General features: G+C 41.3%; 1 protein-coding gene and 1 long non-coding RNA gene across 4 annotated transcripts in view; one reads left to right on the top strand and one right to left on the bottom strand.

The window, feature by feature from the left end:
* The window catches only part of tmem108 (transmembrane protein 108), a 50,317-nt gene that overhangs the window by 8,924 nt on the left and 19,135 nt on the right, over nt 1–22,258 (top strand). Inside the window, exons 1-2 of one of the 2 annotated variants that reach the window (XM_046057902.1) lie at nt 4,684–4,894; nt 20,780–20,863. In XM_046057902.1, coding sequence (XP_045913858.1) covers nt 20,824–20,863 — 40 coding nt within the window. In that variant the 5' untranslated portion in view covers nt 4,684–4,894; nt 20,780–20,823. Of the gene's footprint in view, nt 1–4,683; nt 4,895–20,779; nt 20,864–22,258 lie in introns of those variants that run through there. The other variant, XM_046057842.1, reaches the window with a different exon arrangement.
* Nucleotides 15,849–17,094, bottom strand: LOC123976245. 2 transcript variants are annotated; one of them, XR_006826309.1, is made up of 3 exons: nt 16,988–17,094; nt 16,169–16,882; nt 15,849–16,015 (listed from the first exon to the last, which is right to left on the bottom strand). It is a non-coding gene; the product is annotated as an uncharacterized LOC123976245 (long non-coding RNA). The 2 variants fall into 2 exon arrangements; XR_006826315.1 differs by having other exon boundaries at nt 15,849–16,343; nt 16,640–16,882.

The following is a 22,258-nucleotide window of genomic DNA, read 5'->3' as shown; positions in this document are numbered from 1 at the left end:
ATCCTCCTCAAGAAACAGATATGATAATTACGCTTATTTGCTTGCTTGCTGAGCGTGAGAGAATCGAAACCACTCTCATGCCTTTATGTTTGTTACTGCGCTAGAGCAAGGAGGCCATCAGCTTAACTTAGTATAAAGACTGGAAGCAAGGGGAAACAGCTAGCCTGAAAAAATATGCCCGACCGCTGTTTGTAGAGACATAGTTACAGCACATAACAACTTATAAAACCACAGCCTGTCACTTTTGTTTGTGGGAGGACTCTGTCTGACTCTGTCAGAAATGCAACAAAGAAAATTGACACTTTAAAATAAATATATATAACTTTTTCAAGGAGTAATGGGTAACTAATTAAAATTTGTGAGTAACTTGCCCAATACTGTCCATCACACCAAACACCATTTATTTTGGCTATTTATGGCTTTATTTTTTGTCAGTGTTACTTCACAACAATAAAGGCTAGAGTACCATCCAGACAAGTGGGCAACTGCCCCCAGGGCTCCGGACCCACAGTCCACCTGAAGGCACCAGGTTGACCATGTGGTATTTAGCTTTTGGTAATTTAATGAATTACAAATATGCTTGTTAATACTGTATGGACCACTAAAGCACATTATTAACTAACCTGGGGCTCTGAGTTAAAATCTATGACATTTCAGTTTCAGTTGTGCTTGCTCGGTGCATTTCACTAAATAAATCTGTCTTAATATAAAAACAGTGTACACGGAGTGGGAGAAACTGCACCTTTTTTTTTTTTTACAACAATAATGTAATTTTGATAAAAATGAATGCAGACTTGTTGTTTTCTGTGATGGATTACAGCAGCAAGTGATGGATTACTTCATTAAGAGGGAAAACTTAGTAAAGTACATTCTTTCATAAAATAGAGAAACCGATTGATGCCTGAACAAAATACATCCAACGTTTTAAAACATAGCCCCATGTTTTGATTTAAGTCATGTGTAATAAATAATCTACAACATAGAAAACCACAGGGACGGTCCTTTAAACTGTCATGCTCGCACAGTTTTGTCGTCTGCGGCACGGAAGTCATCTTTTGCAGAAACTGTCACCACAGCAACTCTTAAAATAATGTCAGTGAGGTTTGGCCGGCCCCTTGGGCACTCACTTCATTCTCCACTAATAATAGATCCAGCTGCTCATCCCAGTGTATTGTCCCATGCCCAAAATCACAAAGAAGAGAGTAGCAGTAAAGTGATGGAGGGATTGACACACCTGCTAATCTGTCTTCGAGTCAGCTCTGTGTCCCCGCGGGGCCAAGCATCTGACATTTAATCACTATAGCCATAAACAGGCCACTGGAATGCCATTGACATTCATTTTGCCTGGCACAGTTTTGTCACGGGGTGGATTTGTCTCTGCAACTCTGCTCCATGTCGGTTTAAACCCCTGGACTGGATACTTTTTTGAGTCCCACAATGCAGTAAGGACAGGTGTCAAAGATAAAATCAAAAAGGGAAAACCTGAATAAATGAATGGTGAAACATAACAAAAACAGTTATTAATGATACTATATACATTTATTATATTATTATATAAAAAGTTACAAGTGTTTTACTATTCTTTGGCAACCGGCAGCGCTTGTAGAAGCAGCAGCTGGTAGCTCCTTCAAACTTGTCTCTGTCTTTATTGCTGAAATGTGTAACTGGAAAAGGATGATGGGGTTTTTGGAATAAAAATCAGGTACCACGGCAGGTGTGGTGATCGCTCAGAGGAGAGGAAAGAGATCCGGGATAGGAGCCGTGTTGGCCCAGCTTTAACTTAAGGCTGCTCCTAAAGGTCCAGTCTGGACAAAAAGGCACTTTTATTGGCCAAACAAAGGAAATCAGAAACTCTTGTTCCCACATCTATACAGAGACCTGGCCCATCAACATCCTGGATCGGCAAGCCGTGTTTCCAAGACTTTGACAAGATGAGAGGAGGTGAACTATGTGTTTTACATCAATGATGGTTGGTGCTTAAACGCTTTTTTTATGTGAAAATTAAGCCATATTATCATCTTGTTGCTGATTTTTACATTCGCAAATTCAAGAAATGCCCTGTGGAATGTTCTTGGTCTAAACGTGTGTGTATCTACAAGGTTGTTTATTTGTCATTATACAGCACAGGGCTGCATAACGAAACAAAATTTGTAGTTCCTTCGTGCTACACACACAACATATAGCCTAATTAAGTGTAGGCATATATTAAAATATGGTAACCTTCATCCATCGTCAACCGCTTATCCTGCGTATAGGGTTGTCGGGGGGCTGGAGCCAATCCCAGCTGACATCGGGCGCAAGGCGGGGTACACCCTGGACAGGTCGCCAGTCCATCGCAGGGCCACACATAGACAACAACCACTCACGCTCACACTCACACCTAAGGACAATTTAGGGTCACCAATCAACCTAGTCCGCATGTCTATGGATGGTGGGAGGAAGCCGGAGGACCCGGAGAGAACCCACCCGGACAGAACTTGCAAACTCCACACAAAAAGCCCTGAAACGACCAAGGTTTGAACCCCCGACCTTCTTGCTGTGAGGCGACAGTGCTAACCACTGCAGCACCGTGCCGCCCAAATATGGTAACATATGAAACAAAACAATATATACAGTTATTTATCTAGCCTACATATAGGCTATACATGTATGCATTTATGATAACATGGGGTTTTCTGATGAAACATAGTAATCAGTTTTTTCATGTTGTTCATTATTTACCTGTTTGATGTAAGAACAAAAGGGCGTGTACAGTGGTTTATAACTTAATCATAGACTCTGCGAATCTTACCAAACAAACCACCCCCAAGCTCAGCTCTTCCTCAAAGCTCCATCTCCAGCCTACCATAGCGTCGAACCACCACTTCATCCATAATATTAAACACTGCTGACTCTGTGTGTGGGAGCATGTGTGATGTTATTGGTGTCACAGATCTCATCAGAACCATGCTGAGTCTGGGTTGTTCGTCTGCTGTTTACCTATTCATTAATTCAGCCATGAGTGATGGCCCCTGAAAACCAGAGTTCTCCATCGTCTGGTAATTAAATGTATTTTGGTGAGACATTTTTCTCCTGGAAATCATTTTAAAAACTGACACACACACACACACACACACACACACACACACACACACACACACACACACACACACACACACACACACACACACACACACACACACACACACACACACACACACTCTGAGAAGCTGCCTATGGGCGTCTCGGGCTAGCGTTGGTAATTAGCGTGCTGAGTGGTTGCACTGATTGCTTCATTATTTCTCCGCATCTGTGAGAGATATTTGATGGATGTTGCATGTTTGACAGTAATCCATGCTAAAGCTCCTTATGTGAACATCATACTCTTCAAACTTTAAGATTACCTCACACCTATAGGAACATCATGATTTACTAAATGCAGGTTTTGATGTTGCATTGCTCAGAGGAGGTCACACCCTGATCTATTTTGATCCTCTTACATCAGACTTGCTCAATGCAATACCAAAGCTGAACCATAATGCCAGTTACTCAATATAAACACATTGTGTGCTCCCATTCAGGAGTGTTAGAGTAATGAAAGAGAGGTTTCTACATCAGCAGAGATCAGATCCCCCTCAGTTTCATAGACTGATTCAGAATAATTGCCTTGTTTTGCTCGTTGTGAGCAGGACAGCAATTATCAATGGTGTAGTCCAGTTTCACAGAAGAATTATTTTTGAATGCTACAAGTTATTAATGGCTGTTTGTCAGTGAAGGTATAAGTCTTTAACAACAGTGATTAATGAATATCTCTGAAACCAGAATTGTTACCATGGTGGTCGATATTTCGGAAGGGCCTCAAAGTTTTGAGAGAAACAGTAAACACCATGCAGCCGATTGCTTTGAATTCAGTGCTGAAATGATTCATGTATTGTGTGTCAGAAAATTCAAAGACAACAATTTTATTATCATTTGTCATTTTTAGCCACACTAGCAACATTCCTTGTATGTATAGAGTGGTTACAAGCTGCTAACTAGCATGCTAAGTTAATTAAACTAAGATGGTGAACACGGTAAACATTACACCTGCTAAACAGCATGTTAGCGTTGTCATTGTGACCATGTTAGCATGCTGACGTTAGCCACACATAGTCGGCTGTTGACTCTTAAAATGCTAAACATTTCATGGATCCAGCGTCTCAAATGTGAACACTGCTGCTTTCTCTTTCTCTTTTATATGGATTTCTTTGGTTTTTGGACCGTTGGGCAGACAAAACAAGCAATTTGAAGACACGATCTTGTGTTTATGGTGATGGCTGATTTTCTAAATTTAATAATCCAATAATAATGAAATTACTAAATTATTATTAAATGATGATTATTACTTATTAAATGAATAAATTGAGCACGAAAGATCGACAGTATGCAGGATGTTTTCATTCTTTCAGAGATTTTTTTTTTTTTGTTTCATATTTTGTCCTTCCAGTCTTGAGCAACTGGGCTTCTCGTCCATGAGTACATTCTCAAGTTTTAGGCCAGTTGTCCTTGTCATGTTTTTGTAGAGTGTATCTGCCTTCGTCTGTCAGCCTGAATCACACAGAGAAGGCCTAATTGATGCGGTGTGTGTGTGTGTGTGTGTGTGTGTGTGTGTGTGTATGAGCCAGACACACTCTCAGGACAAGCAGCTCTTGGATTTAATCCGTCTCACTAATAGTGGGGGATGGAGCAGAGGGGGAGGAGGAGGAGAGAGGAGAGAGGAAAACAATACAACAGCATCTCTCTCTCCATCTCCGGACACGTGGTTGCCCGGCGGGAAATCTTTGGACCTTGAACATTCTCTACGGATGTTTCTTCTCTCGTTCTCTCCTTCCAGCTGGCTCTCAGCGGTCTCTGTTGCGCAAATTAAGGAAACGAGGTACAATACACTCCCCCACACCAAAACACATCCCTCCCCACTGCTTTTTGTTCCTGCCATTGTCACCAGACAAGAAGCTGCGTCAAGAGGTAAAATTAGGGGTGTGTGTAAAGAGTGAGAAACTTCCTTGACTCTCTGAGGTGTGTGCTTTACTGTTTCTGCAGAAAGTATGTTTGCTGTCGATGAACAGAGACAGGAAGTGTAGAGACACAGTGTAGACAATATGTACTGTATTTCCTCCTTTGCAATGTAAATTCTTTTGTACAGGATTGCTGTGTCTACCTCATTCCTGAATGCATCAAGGGCCTTGTTTCCTGTCCAGCTCCGGACATAGCTCCTGTATGTTTCATAGATACTCTCAATAAGATTATTAGCTCATACTATAGTGCGTGTCTACAGGGAAGAGTAAATTCCACTTCCTATTGTCGCATTTTTGTTCCCTTACCTCTTGAAATGCATGGAACAGTATTGTTCTGAAACAATAGGATTTCCTAAGTTAGTTATTTCCTTTTATAGTGATCTCATTTTCTTTAGTTTTTGTGTCTCAGTCGTAAACGATTATAGTATTTTATTTCCCAACATTTTGGGGTTGTTTAAAGACCAGCAAAGTCTACTTAGACTACTTGTCAGAGGTTGCATACATTTATTAGTTGTTGTTCAACCAAAAAGTGATGTTCTCTTCTCACATTGTTTAATTTGAAATGTTTTTATAGGCACGAAGAGGTAAAACTATAATGTTTTGATCATTCTTGGCCTCGGGATCAATATTTTGATAAAAGTAATCTTAAAACTCACTAGCTTTTTTGGCTCATCTCACAGTTCTCATCAGCAATGAAGCCAGTAAACTGATCTTATATAATAATAAATATTTGGTCAAATATCCAGTATTTTACAATTAAAAAATAACAACAATTAGAGAAGTCTGAATTGGTTTTTATTTTGTTTGTTTGTTTTTTTGTCCAATCTTGTAAATCATCCCACAACTGACAGGGGGTCTGATCCCCTGGTTGGGAACTGTTCTTCTATTGGTCTTTTACATTTCTCAGCATTTTTAGTGATAATGAGAACGTGAGTCCCATCAGCCCAGAGTTTGTTTTTGCCATCAACACTCAGCATGTTGAAATAAGCACTTTGTCCCACCCTGTTAAAGCTGTTATGTTGATATGAAGGGATTAAGCTTGTTTATTGTATTATGCCATCTATGTTTGTGGCAACTCCGGGCGTCATACTTTGCATTAAGTAAAACGTGCAAGAGTAGGGCTTGGCTCACGCCCAGAGGGTTCAACCCTTATTTTGTCATCTTGCGCCACTAAATTTTTCATCTCTCACCCTCAAGGCAAATAAAATTGCTTTCATGTTTGTTCATGATACTTTGTTAGATGACATGAATCTTTTAGACATCCAACTCAACAGTGCACTGCATCCTTCTTTCATATTTGAATATCCATCGTTTCATCAGAGCCTGGATGTCTGGACAGTGCAGTTAACCTTTATTAATGTATGAGTCACCATCTCTTCTGAGGCCAGTGGACAAGACTTAACCACTAACCCTCCTCCCCTCAGAAACAGCTTCACATAGGGGACTTCTAGTGAGAGGCATTTTGACAAATGGTCCTTCTCAGTGTAATGTTGCAGCAGTTGTGCTGCAGTGCACTAATAGTGCTTCACCTCTCACTGGGCCAAAAGTTGTGACTCGGTGTATCAAAACCTGTGCTTGTGCTCTTGCGCTCTGTGATAAAGTATCGCTGGCTTTCTTTTACAATTCACCTGCTTGATATAAGAGGGTAAGGTGCGTTCAGGGAGGCCTTGTGTTAACTGTGATGCCCGCTGGGAGGCTGGAGGATAGATGGTGGCTGACAGCACCCTTGGCGTTGCAGTGCTACTGCTGTGTCATGCTATTTTGCCGTGTTGTTGGCTTGTCTGTTTGTCTCAATTTAAAACCTCTAGAGAAGTGTCTGCTTTTATTGAATATCTGGAGCTAAAAATACCTTCAGCCTCACCAATCAGAGCAGGGTACAGATTGAACAGTGAGATATGATTGGATGGATTGTCCCACAGAGGTTGCTAACCGTTTTCCCATCCTTGACAAATATAAAAGAGTAATCTAAAACGGGATGAAAATCTTATTTGTGAATCAAAATCAGAATTTAAAGTTGCACCAGACAAAGTCACGCTTTAGTATCAGTTTTATCTTATAGATTCTTATTTTAATGATGAATTCTTCATTCAGGGATCAGTTTTTCATATTTCTTCCTCTTTGTAGCTGGTGGAGATGGAAGGATGCACTAAATCGTCCATTTTGTTTCAATCTATGATGAAATTATTTTACAAATCTGACAAATTTGAAAATGATTTGGTCAAAATAAGGCAAATGTGCAGTGTGTTATTCAGGGAGGTGGCTCTTCTCTCCTACAGTTCCAATCTGTGATTTTTAAAAGTGAATGTGTATTCACAGCTGAATTTCCCCTGGTGCAGTTTGAATAAATCCATATTAATGCACCACTCGGATGTTAGACCGAAATTCAACAAATTACTCATTCAGCTTTTGAAAAAACACACAAAATAAATAAATGTAGCCTGACTCATGCTTAGCATTTTGTAAAGCGCCACTTCTCCAGCTGAGTCATCTCACTCATGCTCTCAAACCATGTCAGCTCGCCCTGAAGGGCACTTTGGCCCCCAGCAGGTCGGCCATCACCTTCGTTGGCAGAAAGTGAGGCGTGACAGGGGTTCGACCTTTACCAGACCGGCTGTCAGATAGAGGACACCCACGTCACCGGCTTTACAGTATATATGATGTAGTGCTAACCTCCTCCTGTACATACTAACAGATATATCTCCCAATTAAAATTTTTAGACGTGATATGTGTTAGCTGTGTTAAAAGTAATACCCTGAAGTGTATTACTTATGCTTAAAAATTCTTTGAATGAATGTAGCAGGTAGGTAGAGCGGGGCAGGTGTGTCCTCAGATAAAGTTTTTATCCAATTGTTGTCAGAGTGGCTTCCCAGGGATTTTCAGGTGACAACAGGAGAAAGGGGACCCTTTCGTAGATTGACCCTCTCATTCTACTGTGCAATCAGTTTTCTGTAATGCACATGACCTTTTCTTAAGATTTTGTTGTCAATCTTCTGTAGTTCTTTATTAGTCAGAATTATTTCCAATGCTCAAGTAAGGCTTACATGCATTTTGACAGTTTCTCTATTAAAAAACACATCCCTCTTCAGTCATAATGGTAGCTTGCCTTTTTCTTTTGTGAGCTGACATTTGCATGATGGATGAATGTAGCACACTGTATCCTAATTCTTACTTTAAGTTTGTTCACATTGGAGAAATGGCAAATGAAAGTAAATTTTCTAATGCTTTAGTGATGTGTAGGATGCATACAGTGGGTTTTTAGAGCTTTCTCAATGAAAACAGCTGCCTGTTGATTATATTGGTAATAGTGAACAAACAAGCTGAGGGTCACAGAATCAAAACAACCAGTTGAAAGACGCTAAAATGGTAAATACAAGAATTTTTGATAAAAACAAATTTATTTGGTGTTGATGCAGTGTACGATGCAATGAAAATGGAGGTGGTACTCACACTTGTAAAAAGTGAAATAATGTAAGGCAGCAGTGCAATGGCTCTAGTGAAAAACAAAAAAATATAAATTGATGATACTGATCTGAAATCATAGCTACATCCTTCTGTGCTTGCTTTATATTTCCTACAAAACAATACAATAGAATCAGTATCTTGTATGCTGACTGCCAAAGTATTAGTCAGTGCAAACTGACTAAAATATGCACACAGCTATAATAAAGCTTGACATTTCCTGTTTACTTGTTTGTTGGAGTTCTTTAAATTATTATTTATTATATATTAAATTCCCCATTTGCCAGCTTCTAGACTCTTGCAGCTTTAAAACGGTTCAAGGGACTCGTGCATGAAGACCAAGCCTGAAGTGAAGATGCAAGAAGGGGAAGAAGATGCTTATTCGGATGAAAGCATGACATGACATTAAGGAGAGGAGCAAAGAGAGATAGGAGATGAAGGAGAAGGAAGGCCCTGCAGCTCAGGGCTTTTCTACAACATCCAACTCTGTGTTAGAGCCGCTGCTGGAGATCCCTTTACAGAGCGGTAACAGTCTCTCCTTCTGACGTCTCCCGGCTTCAGGGAGTTAGACAGCCATGCACTTATGCAAAGTTAGTCTATCATGCCCAGCCTGCCAAGGATACATGCCTGGAGAACACACAGGAATGAAAGTTATCACCGAACAGACACTCAACAATCCGGCTGTCTCAGCCTCTGGGAGGCGAAATTGAGAGCTGTAGTCACAACCACATTAGTTGAGTCTAAATCAATTCTGAAAAAAAGTGTTTCCAAAAGGAAAAATAGTGCTTTTGAAGTTGAAGAAAGAAGTAGAGTCTATAGAGACATATGTATCCGCCAGTGATAAAATCATTGATGGATGAGGTCAAATACTTCATCAAAGGTCTCTCTGCCCATTTTCCTGGTGTAAATTTAGATCTTTGACAGCCATTACGTGGAGGATTATGTGCTTGTTATCAGTTACTGTGGCCTCATTGAGCGGTGCTGGTCTGATAATCAATGTGGCAAAGCTAGGAAGGCAGACTTTACATATCAATCCATCTGACAGCTTGCAGCCGCACCGTGAGATGTAACGGTCTGAGATTTGGCTGTGAGACAGAAGTCAAAGATGAGGCTTTGATCAAATGTTTTTCCCTGGGTGTTTTAGATCTGAAAGAGAAAAAGAGCTAAGAAAGGCTTGCTTTCATTTTAGCAAACAGATTCTTTTTAGGCAACCTAGCTCCATATGCAGTCTAATTATTCATTTAAAGGCTGCTGATCAGAAACCTTGTATTCATCCTGCCTTTTGACCTGTTCTGTCTCCCGTCCTGTTTTCTTGGTGAACAAAACTAGAAGCTGTGTTTTGTCCATACTGTACCTCATTTCACTTCATTAGTGTAGAATCACAAAACAGGAAATATCCCCCTGTGAAAACAGCACATTGCAACCTCCTATCAACCAAACGTTTAATACCGTTAACCAAGGATTAATATCATTTTATTTAGATCCTTTTTTATGTAATGTTGCATGCATATCAGCTTGATCTGTCAAAATAATCTTTTGTGTGATCAAATATTTATATTTAGGGGGTTTGTTAGGATTGAATCACTACATTATTTCAATAGGGATATGCTATAGATTTGTTCTAACAGCCTTTGCAGAGCTGGGATGCATTAAAAGATGCATTTCCATGATTGTCTGGATTGTGTTCAGACCGATATACCAAAAACCGAATGTCTCTGGCAAGTGTCATTATGCATCCAGTAAGTGTGGTGAATTTAACTGTCATCCTAAGCCCCTTTCACCTATTTTGCAGCGATGTTATTCTTTGATTGTGTTACTGGTTGTGACAAGCGTAGCGGGACGTGACACGCTGTAGTTTCGCGTTACTCCTCATCACCAGCAAGCAGCTCACAGTAGCAGGCAGTCACTCACTCAGTCGGGGGTCACATAAGGACGGAAAGAAGAAAGAGGGAGAGAGTGAGAGGGAGACAGAGATAGAGGGGAGGATATTTACGACTCAGACAGTGGCGAGGGTGAGCTGCATCTCAATGTCTGTTCCTTTACTGCCCGGCTCAAGAACTCTCTCAGGAGAGAGGAGTAAGCTTGTGCAGAGTATTTGCAGGTAATACAGGTCTCAAAGTCTCCAGGTGTATGAGTGTCTGTGCACCGTCAATAACTAAAAGAAAAAGCCAAATATCACACACGCGGGAGGTTTTATAGGAGAAATCCATCAAATTGGATATAGTGTTGGACAGCTTATCTATGTGTGATAATTAGTACATCAAGGTAATTTTTTGAGGAAGTACTGTAATTTACTTTTTTTTTTTTTTTTTTTGCTGTGACCACTTTCTCTTTCTACATATTTTTATAAATGATTTACTCTTCCCGTAATCGCTCACTCCCTTTCTTAAAATGTGTCAAATTAGGCTTTTGTTAATTGACAAATCTTCTATAATGGATTTTTTACTGTGGATGATTGTTGAACCGCAAAATATTAAGCCCTTACTCTTTGATTCTAGCGACGATTCTCCATTGTCTGCCAGTATCATGATGTAATGTCTTAATCGCCATTGTGTCAAACTTAACAACAATTTTGGCACTAAAACACACTGTGTGCTGGTGGTCTGTCAGGACTGACTACAACACTAATCAAATGCATCCACTGACAGCACTCCTTCTTCAGTCATTCCAAGTGCTTGATATTCAGTCTGTGGTGTCCTCTTTCCAGTGATATAACAAGTCTGTCACAGGTTCCTCCTTGGGGCTCTGTTACCTGTCTCACCCTTTGTTCCACTGATTCAATCCCCTGGCGAACCTGTCAGACTGTCTGGCCTTCCCTTGGTTTTAATGACTGCCCAGTGTGATACAGTGAAGTTGCCTGAGTCTGACACATTCTCTTACTGTGTAAAAAGCATAGAAAGTACTAGTGCAGCCTTGACTTGACTCCCTAAAGACTTGACTTGAAATTGTTGACTTCAATCAAACTGATTTATTTCATAATTTGAGGACTTGACTGCTGTGAGGCTTGACTTGTTTGAGACTTGACTCAAAGACTTCAGTCTTGATACTTTGGTCAGACTCAGGTCAACAAAATGAGGACTTGAGACTTAACTTGGACTTGACCGCTGTGAGATTTGACCAGCTGAAGACTTGAATTGAGAGTTGACTTGACTACTTGAGACTTGACTTAATAAAGACATGACTTGAGACTTGGACTTAGGGTAGGATTTAGGTGAACACAATAAGGACTTGAGACTGCACTGGATTGCTGAGAGACTTCCTCCCCAAAGATTTGGGACTTGAGAATCAAGACCTTGACTCAGGTTGACCTTAATTCACAAAAATGATTTGCCTTACTTGAGACTCAACTCTCTCAACTCTAGCAAGACTTGACTAGCTGAAGACTACTTAAATTGAGACTTGACTTGACTACCTGAGACTTGAGATTTGAAACTTGGATGCGTGGCCAGACTTCAGTGAACAAAATGAGGACATGTAAATGCGCCGTATTTGTATAGGGCCTTTCTGACCACTCAAAGCACTTCTACACTAAATCTGCATTCACACACTGGCAATTCAGGGTTCAGTATCTTGCCCAAGGATACTTCGACATGGAGCCTGGAGCAGCCGGGGATTGAACCACTGACCTTCCGATTAAAGGGCAACCTGCTCTATCTCCTGAGCCACAGCCAACACTCGACTGCCTGAAGACTTGAGACCTGAGATTCAAGTCGGACTTCTGTTTAAAAAAATACCCTTTCCACTTGGACTTCAAGCCCCACGGTGGTGGGGCTGACTTATTAAAGACTTGACTTCAGACTAGAAACTTGAGACTTGGGTTGGGCTTGACTCCTGTGAGACATGACCACCTAAAAACTTGACTAAAACATGACTACTTTATTTTAACCTTGACTTTGACTTGACTTCTGTGAGATTTGACTCAATAAAGACTTGGGACATAGAATTGGGTCCAACTGAAGTTTATGCGGCAGTGGTGACCCAAAGGTTAGAGAAGTGAGCTTGTCACCAGGAGGTTGCTGGTTCAATCCCTGGGCTGTGGATGGGTAGGTGTAGGTGTGCTTGCCCTCTCTCCTTCTTTATTTGTAGAGCACTTTTCAAAAACAAGTTACAAAGTGCTTTACAAGTGTAAAGACAATAATACCCAAAAGACAATAATATAAAAGCAAGAAAACATTGAAAAGACTAAAATACACATTTAAGATAAATATAAAATAAGTAAAATAGAATAAAATAAAAGGGATAAAATAAAGTCAAATAAGATCAGCAAAGGCTCTCCTATAAAAGTATGTTTTAAGAAGGGACTTAAAAGAGTTCACTGACTCAGCCGACCTGATTTCCTCGGGCAGGCTGTTCCAGAGCCTCGGGGCCCTGACAGCAAACGCTCTGTCCCCTTTAGTTTTCAGTCGAGACTCTGGAACAGACAACAGACCTCTGCCCGAGGATCTCAAGGTACTGTACGTGCTGGTGCGTATGGGACTAAAAGGTCAGAAATATAACAAGGCGAGAGGCCATGAAGAGCTTTAAAAGTGATCAATAGAATTTTAAAGTCAATTCTAAAAGACACTGGGAGCCAGCGTAATGAAGCTAAAATAGGAGTAATGTGGTCATATTTCTTTGTTCTGGTTAAAAGCCTGGCAGCTGAGTTCTGGACAGTCTGGAGTCGATCAATAGATTTTTGGGTTAAACAGGTGAAAAGGCTGTTGCAATAATCCAGGCGTGATGAGATGAAGGCGTGTAAAATGGTCTCGGTGTCCTTAAAAGTTAACATAGATCGAATTTTTGCTATATTTCTAAGTTGATAAAAACATGAGTTCAGCTGGAGGAAATTATTTGACATCCATTTTTTTACTTCACAAAGGCAGTTGTTAAGTGAACTGAGCATTCCAGGGTCTGTGGATCTGACGGGCAAGTATATTTGTGTGTCATCAGCATAAATATGAAAAGAAATACCATGTTTATGGATAATATGTCCAAGGGGAAGCAGATACAAGGAAAACAAAATGGGTCCTAAGACTGACCCCTGAGGCACACCATATTTAACAGAATGAAGAGACATAGTTGTTTACAGACACGCAAAACTTCCTATTTGACAGGTAGGCTGAAAACCATTCTAAGGCAGTACCAGAGATCCCCACCCAGTGCCTCAGTCTGTCGAACATGAAGTTGTGATCAATGGTGTCAAAAGCAGCAATAAGGTCCAGGAGTACCAGGACTGAGCATATACCTTCATCAGCAGACATTAAAAGGTCATTGGTGACTTTAAGCAGGGCAGTCTCAGTGCTGTGGTACTTCCTAAAACCAGACTGAAACTTTTCAAATAATTGGTTATTTTCCAGAGGGATCTAAACCAGGTTTCTTTAAAAGTGGGTTCACGCACCCTGAGCAGGGCCCATAACCCCAACTGCTCCAGTGCTCAGTGGTCAGTAGACCAGCCTGTGGTTGTCCTGGGCAGCTTGCAGGTATGATTGTGATCAGGGCCTTCCTGCAAATGAGAAATTTAACTTTAAACCTGAAATCAATTTGCATCAGTTTCTGACTTGCAATTTGCTTCTGATTTTACTTGGACTGGCCCCAAAGATGTAAAACAGCTCTGAAGTGCACAGGAAGCGTCTCTGTGGCAGCTGTATAAATGGGGAGGAATTCTAGTTGGCTACTATTTATCTCTCTGTCTGTGTCTCACGTGTGTTCACACACCTACAGATAGAGCTTCAGCCATGATTCCCATGATGAATTGCTTTAGTCACTGGTCCTGGCTCTGTGCGAGTGTGTTGAGTAATGAAAAGGCCGGTGATGCTGTTCACCTCCTCCTCAGTTGCCCCTAAGCACAGGTGCACTGCTCCTTCTGAGTGGGAGTTCTCCACTGAACGAGTTAGAGATTCATTCATACCGCAAGAGCTGCAGTATGTTCCTTCACTGTTGATGTGATGTGAGTATGCAGCTGGGATTCTGTGTTTTGGCATGTATCACAATGAGGATGGAGGGCTTCAGAGTAAACTAGAGAAAAAATCCCACTAACATCTGTGATAACATAGTGACTAACACTCAGAAAAGTATGTTCCTGCTCCTGTGCTGTGCTCTATCGCTTCTACATTAATGTCTATTGACAAGCGCATCATCTTTAATGCTACACTGTCCTGTTTTCTCAGTACTGACATATAAAATATGTTAACCTGGGGACTATAGCCAAGACATGGATATGAGCTGACAGCTTGCTCACTGAGCACATTAAATCTATCTGTGTAAGCATGATGCTGACATCAGAGACATATGAGCATAAAACTGGAGGCGTTTTTCGAGTTATCTGTTTCATATCTGTTATATGCACCAAAAATCTTCACACAAATCTCCAGAGCTTTACTCAGGTGTTGGTTACCTAGACTCCCCTTCTTGGTAATGTGTAGCCCTAGATTGATAATCAAGACTGCACTGCCATCATTTTGTTTAACTTCACTATTTACTGTGACATCACGTTCAGGTTGTCTGTGTGGGAGAGGATGTTGTTTTGACATAATCAGTCAGAAGCAAGTGATGTATCCATTTAATAATTTACAATGAAAATGAATTTATTCGTACTGGGAATCTTTTTGTTTGTTCTACCAATTGGCTTCTCAACAGCGCCGAGCCTGCTAGCCACATTAGCCGCACAATATGCTAACGCCAAGTTAGCTAACCTATAAAACTAACATTAAAACAACACAAAACAAGGCAACACTTACATCTTCCAGGTTTTAAGTTGGGTCACGTACAGCCCATGGCATCCATCCTTGGACCGTTAGAGCTCGTTGTGGAATTTTTGAAGCACTGATTTATTAATATAACATGCACTGAAGTGTAAAGTAAGAACATTGTGGTTGTTGCGCTGCTTGCCATCCTCTCCCTACATGAACTTTGTTGCTGGCCCCTGGCCTCCTGTCAGTTGCATATGTGGCCAGTCAAAATCAGTAGTAAAAACTTTGTGCACACTTAAATCTAATACCATGTTGAATTTGACAGGTTCATACACAGTGTAACAGTGTTTTTCACATGTTTCACGCTTTTATGTATCCACGTGAGTTAGAGTATACTGACTGGCTATGACTGGGAGGCTGATGTGTCTCCTCCAACGCTACGGTCAGAGTGAAAGGCATGCTAGGAGCCTAATGTTCTTTTAATGGCTAGTGTGTTGCGGGACGGGACGGGAGTGATGGCGCTGACTGATAACTCAGACATCCTGCCAGCTTTCATGATGCAGCACCAGCAACTTATCCTGCCAGGTTTAGCGACTGACAGCACTCACACGTAAAGCTCACCACAGTGACTCAGCAATATGGATCTTTCGGAGATCGAAGGATTAGAAAGCTCCCTGGAAACCTACTCCTGCTTTGTAGTTCTTGATGCTTGCATTTTATTTAGGCCTCTTGTTGCATCTAATCAATCGTCAATCATTCAGTTGTTGTGTTTATCCTGGCTGGACAATTAAGTTATCAAGGCCCCAGAGTCTCTCTTCTGCTTGAGTCACTGGCACTGGATTTTAACCCTTCCACTGTCAAAAAATGATTTCAGAATAGAAACAAAATTATTCATAGCTGTATAGTAATCAGCTCCCCTGTTGCACAATAAGCTAAAGTCTGACATCATTGGTGACAAGAAGTTGGGCACAAAGATGGCAGCAACACCCTCTGAGGGAAAGCTTTACCCTGAATTACAGCCACAGTCTCCGTCAGGTTGGGGCCTCACTGCTATCAGGGACTGTTTGATGGAAATCAGCAAAGGGTAAAACAACATCCAAGGAAAAAAGCACGCCCTCTGAGTGGGCATGTCCCCTGGGTCGCTGTGGAAGGGCAGGGCTGAAGGAAGTCGGTTTCACACAACTTGAAATGGAGATAAACACTCTGAGATCACATAAAGTCTGGGCTTTGATGCAATGAATTCAGCACTAATGTAACCAGATTTTTATATGTGCTGCTGTGATCCTGTGTCTCCTGTAAATGCTGAAAGATGACATTTTTCTAAGAAATGTCAATGGTAGAGTTTTTGTTGCTTCAGTTGACAGTTTTCTTGGTCTTTATATCATATATTATATTTATATATTTATATTTATGTCACTATATTTTTCTGCACATATTGGTCCAATCACTTAAAATCCGCAGCTTATACAGTACTGTACCTCCTTCCTCAGACAGAAGCTGGTAGAGAACTCCGAAAAACTCTGAGAAAAGCATCACTTGGAACAGTTGGGATTGGAGGTCCACTTATCAGTTGACTTTGAGAGCACAACACTGTAGTTCACACCATCGTTGTTGACTCCCACACTTCCCTTCCCTCCTCCTCCTCTCTTGTTATGGAAAAGCTCTCAGGCTGCAGCCACTGTGGGCAAGCAGCCAGCGTTCTGCCATGGCTCTTATACATACTGCAGAAAACAGGAAAGTCCAAAATTAAAAGCATTGTTAGCCCTGCGGCCTGGTGGACACGGAGAAATGGAGTGACAGGCTAATTTCATTGTGTCTCGAGTGACCTTGGCTTTGACACACTAGTCAGAGCTTGCAGGGCAGGCAGGGCCTGTCAGACGCACCGCAAAACACAAAGCCTGTACCGAGTCCAAGAGACAAGTAGATTGTTACTGGATTTCTCACTCTGCCTATGGTGAGTGGGAATTTCTGAAATTCCAAATCTCCTCCCTTTTTATTTTTTTTCCAGCTCTGCTTGAGCTGAATGAATTTGAATATAATGCACTAGTATGGTTGCCATGGTGATGGCTGCCGTCTGTGTGCATGTCAGTTGCCATGCACTCCCCCCCCTTCTCCAGTAAGAAGCTAGATTTGCTATGTGCAAAGTGCTAAGCTGACACTGTAAATCAGAAGAAAAGCTGTGTCAGTATAACGCATTATTATATTTGTGAATCCTTTTATTATTGTGTCTGCCTTCTCGGATACACGTGAAGTTGCAATCTTTTCACTTTTCGGCGAGAAACTTAAAGGTCCAGTGTTTAATGTTTAGGAGGATCTATTGACACCAATGCAATATGATATCCATAACTTTTCAATTACCTTAGAATGAGTCATTTCTATCTACATACGCCGCTAGTCCTCTTACGTGGACGTCGCCATTTTGTGCCACCATGTTTCTACTGTAGCCCAAACGGACAAACTGCTCTACAGAACGCGTTTCGTCACTACGTTGAATACATACGCAAAACAAGCAGTAGTAGTCCTCTAGTTCTTTAGAGGTAAGAAAAGAAGAGAAATTTGGACAAATGGAGGACCACACATATTTGTGTACAAGAGCCGACGGAGCGTGTCGGCCACTGTAGCTACTTCTGCACGCACAATATCAGAATCTTTTTTTTCTGCTTAAATCTGTATTGCAAAGAGAGAAATAAAGTGTACATGGGACATGAAGAAGTATATAGAACTTTGTTTCGTGCAAAATAACGTATTGCCTACACATTTTGCAAACATGTCATTTGTAGTATGGTTAGTTTGTTCCAAGTAAAGTGAACTAGATGTCTGTGTTGTTGTTTAAATGTTCTGATAATGCTAATCCAACACATCTCTGTAGTAGCATCCATGTTGATTCTGACTTAAGAGCACATGCCCACACCAAAGTTGGAAGGATGACTTCACAACTGTGGAAATGGGACCAACCGAGGGGCACATGAATGCACCGTGAGCTGCTGGTTGCAATTCACAACCCTCACCACTAGATGCCACTAAAACTTACAAACTGCTGTTCACAGAGTTCCTCACCCCAGGGGTCAGACAGAACAGCACTACATTAAAAAACACTACAATGGTGTGAACATGTTCTTTCAGTTACTGGTAAGATGATATAATATGATTCTGGAAGTCTGGTTTGACCAATACATACAGTTTGAAAGCTTATCAGAGACCAAATCAATGCAGAGAGGCTGATCAATGTATGAGGAAGGCTTTTTCAATCTTGCACAGTTATTGATCAAGAGGTAAACAGAATAATTAAGCTGCCTCCCTTATAAAGTTATCTATTAAGAATGCATTGTTGCACGTATTTGATAAGCCACAGAAGTACACATATGGTTGTGGCTAAAGTTGAGCCAAGCTTAACATTTTTTTGCCAGGGCCATTGCATTTTTTTTGCATCCTCAGAGTAAGCATCCATTGTGCAGCAACAAGGACACATTTCCTCACCAGCTTCCCATCTGCGATCAAGTCTGAGGTACTGGAATTGAATCTAGGTTTCTGTGTTGATGTTAAGAGTTGTAGCAACAAAGCTGTCAGTAGCTGTCAGTGAACCTCTTCACCTGTCTGGGGTTTTGGCAGTGCCGCGACCCTGACTGTCATCCCGTATTATCTTTTACCTGCATGTGTGTGCAGAGCTGAACTATGATTCAGCTCCTTGGCAGGAAGCATGAGCAACGTGTCTTTTGTAAATGCAGCTTGTCCTCCTTTCTAAACAAAAACCTTGCTCCGATCTGTGATACCAAGCATAAATGAAACACTCCCTGTGACGATCCCTACTGTCCCCCACCCACCTTCCCCTAGCCTTACCCCTCGTGTCCTGCAAATTAAAGACCGTGTCTGTGAGCCTGTGTTGGCCTGGCAGCGCTGATGAGGTGTAATCACCATGGAGAGGCTCAGCTGCTCTTTTCGCACTGTGCTGTTGAGCACATCAGGCCAGGAACATGACGCCAGAAAAATTAAAGCACAGGGAAGGAGCAGAGCTGCACTGGTATGGAGTTTCTATCTCTGCAGCATTATGGTGTTGCTATAAGTGGATTTGAGTGGTCATTTCTTCAGATGTGAAGCTGGCAAAAGAAACTCATTTTCTGCTGCTACTACTTTATTCTTGCAGCCTCATCTCTTTTGCAATTACTCGCATTATATTATGACTGAGCCCACGCCATTATTGCCAAAGCTGTGAGTTAAGAGCGGCGCAGCAGCGGGCATCTCTGTTTTCATTTTCTAAACACTTGGAACAAGAACAATATTGTGTGCATTTGCCATCTAAAAGTGTTCCTTGACAGCCAATTTAGTTGCTTATTTTACATTATTGTTTTCATTCACTTTATTCTTAATTTCTCTGTTGGAATGGGATAGTTGAGCCAGGAGGGAAAATATAGAGTGTTTTTCCAATTACAGTTCCAGTACCAGTACCATTATTTCATGCTTTTGATTTTCCCTTGTTAAGAAGTAAACATGCCAGAAGTATGTGATTGATAGATCGATCGATCCTAGTTACTGTTATATATAAATAAGATGTCCAACAAACTTGGAAGATCTCAAAATAGTCTGGGCTTGCATAGTTCAGAGTTGTAGCTCCACATAGTTTGCAAGCATTAAAAGCTTGCCACAATGGCAGCAATATAAACAGGATGACTCAGATGTAGTGTGAAGCATCCTCTCAGTCTCCAAAGCCAGGCTGCATTTATGAGAAATAAAGCCTTATGAAAGGATCAGTACCGTACTACCCTGTGCTTTTGTTGTCTGTCCCTTTCATCTCATGCGTCTCCCACAGAAATAGGCTACAGGTTGCCTGCAACCAGACCCCTCGTCCCAGGGGTTGCAAATCCAATTTCACATGTCACACTCACAAGAGTGTGTTCATGCAGGTAGGGTGAAGAGTGCTCAGGTGTCTGTGTGTGTGTGTATGGTCAAATGCACTTCTTTAGAACAATGTGTCTGTTTGTGTGGATTGTGCGGGTGAGTGGTGTGGCCACGTGTCTTGCCCAAGGGCATTTCCACAAAGGGAGGCAAACATGCACATACACACACATACACATCCACACACACCTCTGGGGGTGAAAGAAAATGTGTGTCTGTCTGTTCATTTAACAGGCCATCAGTGAGTCATTCTCCTAAAGAGCACCCTTGGGTACTTGTGCCTCTGACACACACGCAGTGGCTGTTTCAGAGCAAGGCCTACTGGTCAATGTTTAATGCTCCATAATTGGTTTTACTGACCAACGCAGCCTGCAGGATGCCAATGCCAATTTGAAGACTAGTAACAGAGGCTGACCACCACTGCATTCCTACCTGGTCTTTTATTGTGAAATGTTTGTTAGGTGTAATTCATATTATCCACTGTGAAAGGTGTAACTGTTGTCTGGCAGTTATTACAAGGATTAAACTGTCAAGGTTAATCCACACAATCATGTCTGCAATCCTTTCTTCCTTTTCTGGGTCTACTCTACTTAAATCTGCCCAGACATAATCACAGTATCTCACACAGATACTTGACCATGACTTGAATGTGATTTTGATACCTGAGCCCTGAGTTTCATCTTACCTCTCTGTCTTTTTGTGTGCTCTCTTCTCTGTCTTAACACTAGAGAACCATGAGCACTGTGGAGGAGGAGCCGGATCACATGATACCATGAAGACAAGCCTGCAGGTCCTGCGCTGCCAGCTGCTGAGTGAGTAGACCCAATGGGGAGGGAGACGAGGGCATCAACAGGGTGCAGCCAGGGACACAGAATGTCAGTGGGCATTGCAAATACAAAGACAAAATAGAAAATATCTGGGAAAGACCTGTTTTTATCATACAAATAGGAAATTAAGAACACAAATGCCATGTATATTATTGGTATTATTATTATTATTATTATTATTATTGGTATAATATCCAAAAACCTTTACTATTATTTATTTGTTTATTAAGAGTTGATTTGTTTGCAAGTATTTGATAGTATTTTGCTCTGTACATCAGCATTACACACATGTTTTACAGGCTGTAAAAGATTCCCATGTTTCCTAATGGCTTTCAGGGAAATCTGAGTTTCCTGGAATAGTTTGACATTGTAGCAAAAAGGCATGAAAGTTCTATCCATCCTCTCATCAAACTCCCAGCAAGAAAGCAAATATTTATTATATATTTACGTATTTTGCTTTAATGATGCTTTTTCGAACCACAAGTCTTGCTGCATACAGTACATGGATAAAAAAATATACTGAAGACCCTGATGAATGCCTTCAGGGAGTCTCAAAATGTAGACATCAGATACTGTACATACAGTGCTGTATCCCCTTAGTTCTTGTTATAGTTTGAATTTGTGCTGCTTAAAATTCAAAAGACAAGATCAAGGCTTTTGGAGTGGATGTACGAAGCACAGAATGTCACATAAATATGGAACATGAGAGTCAGACTGGGACCCACCAGGCTCCTGGACAGTTAGCTAAACAGGCTGATGATATCTGGTATGCACCCCCAAGCTCCACCTCAGGGCAGCAGAGCCAAAGGCTGTCTCTGACAAATCTGCCTCAATCCCCTAGAAGTGATAAAGTTGGACTGGACTGCTGTGAGCGAAGTGCTTTAAGCTGTAGGGCAGGTGGAGCGAGGTCACTTTGCAGTGGTTTAATCTAAAGAGGGGAAGTCGGAGTCGAAGCTGCAGGCTAGCTTTGTATAGACTTTATATTAAGATCATATTTTAGAGCCTTTGGTTTTGTTCACATAGATCCAGTCTTTGAAAGCATAGCACTCACTTGTGCTTTGCTTTCAGTTGGAGATCCAGTCGAGGCCTGAGTTTCCATGGGCACATTACACTTCCATCAGGGCTGGGAGGTTTTTACACATTGTGCAAGAGATTCAGAGATTTCTGTTTATGTGCAGTGCAGAGACATTTCCTATTTCTCTCTCTGGACCAGACATCTGCAGGAGACAGATGTGCCTTAGCATCCTTAGGCTGCAGGCAAGAGAAAAGATGCTTCAGATAGAAGAGAACTAAAATGTACCCATTTTAGTTCTCTTCTATCTGAAGCATCTTTTGGCGTCAGAGCAGGAAGAGTTTCTCTCTTTTCCACTGGGCTGTTCT

Source organism: Micropterus dolomieu, linkage group LG01 (genome assembly GCF_021292245.1).
Source record: "Micropterus dolomieu isolate WLL.071019.BEF.003 ecotype Adirondacks linkage group LG01, ASM2129224v1, whole genome shotgun sequence".
NCBI lineage: Eukaryota > Metazoa > Chordata > Actinopteri > Centrarchiformes > Centrarchidae > Micropterus > Micropterus dolomieu.
Note: the sequence above shows the minus strand (reverse complement) of the source record. Positions and strands in the feature narration are given on the sequence as shown.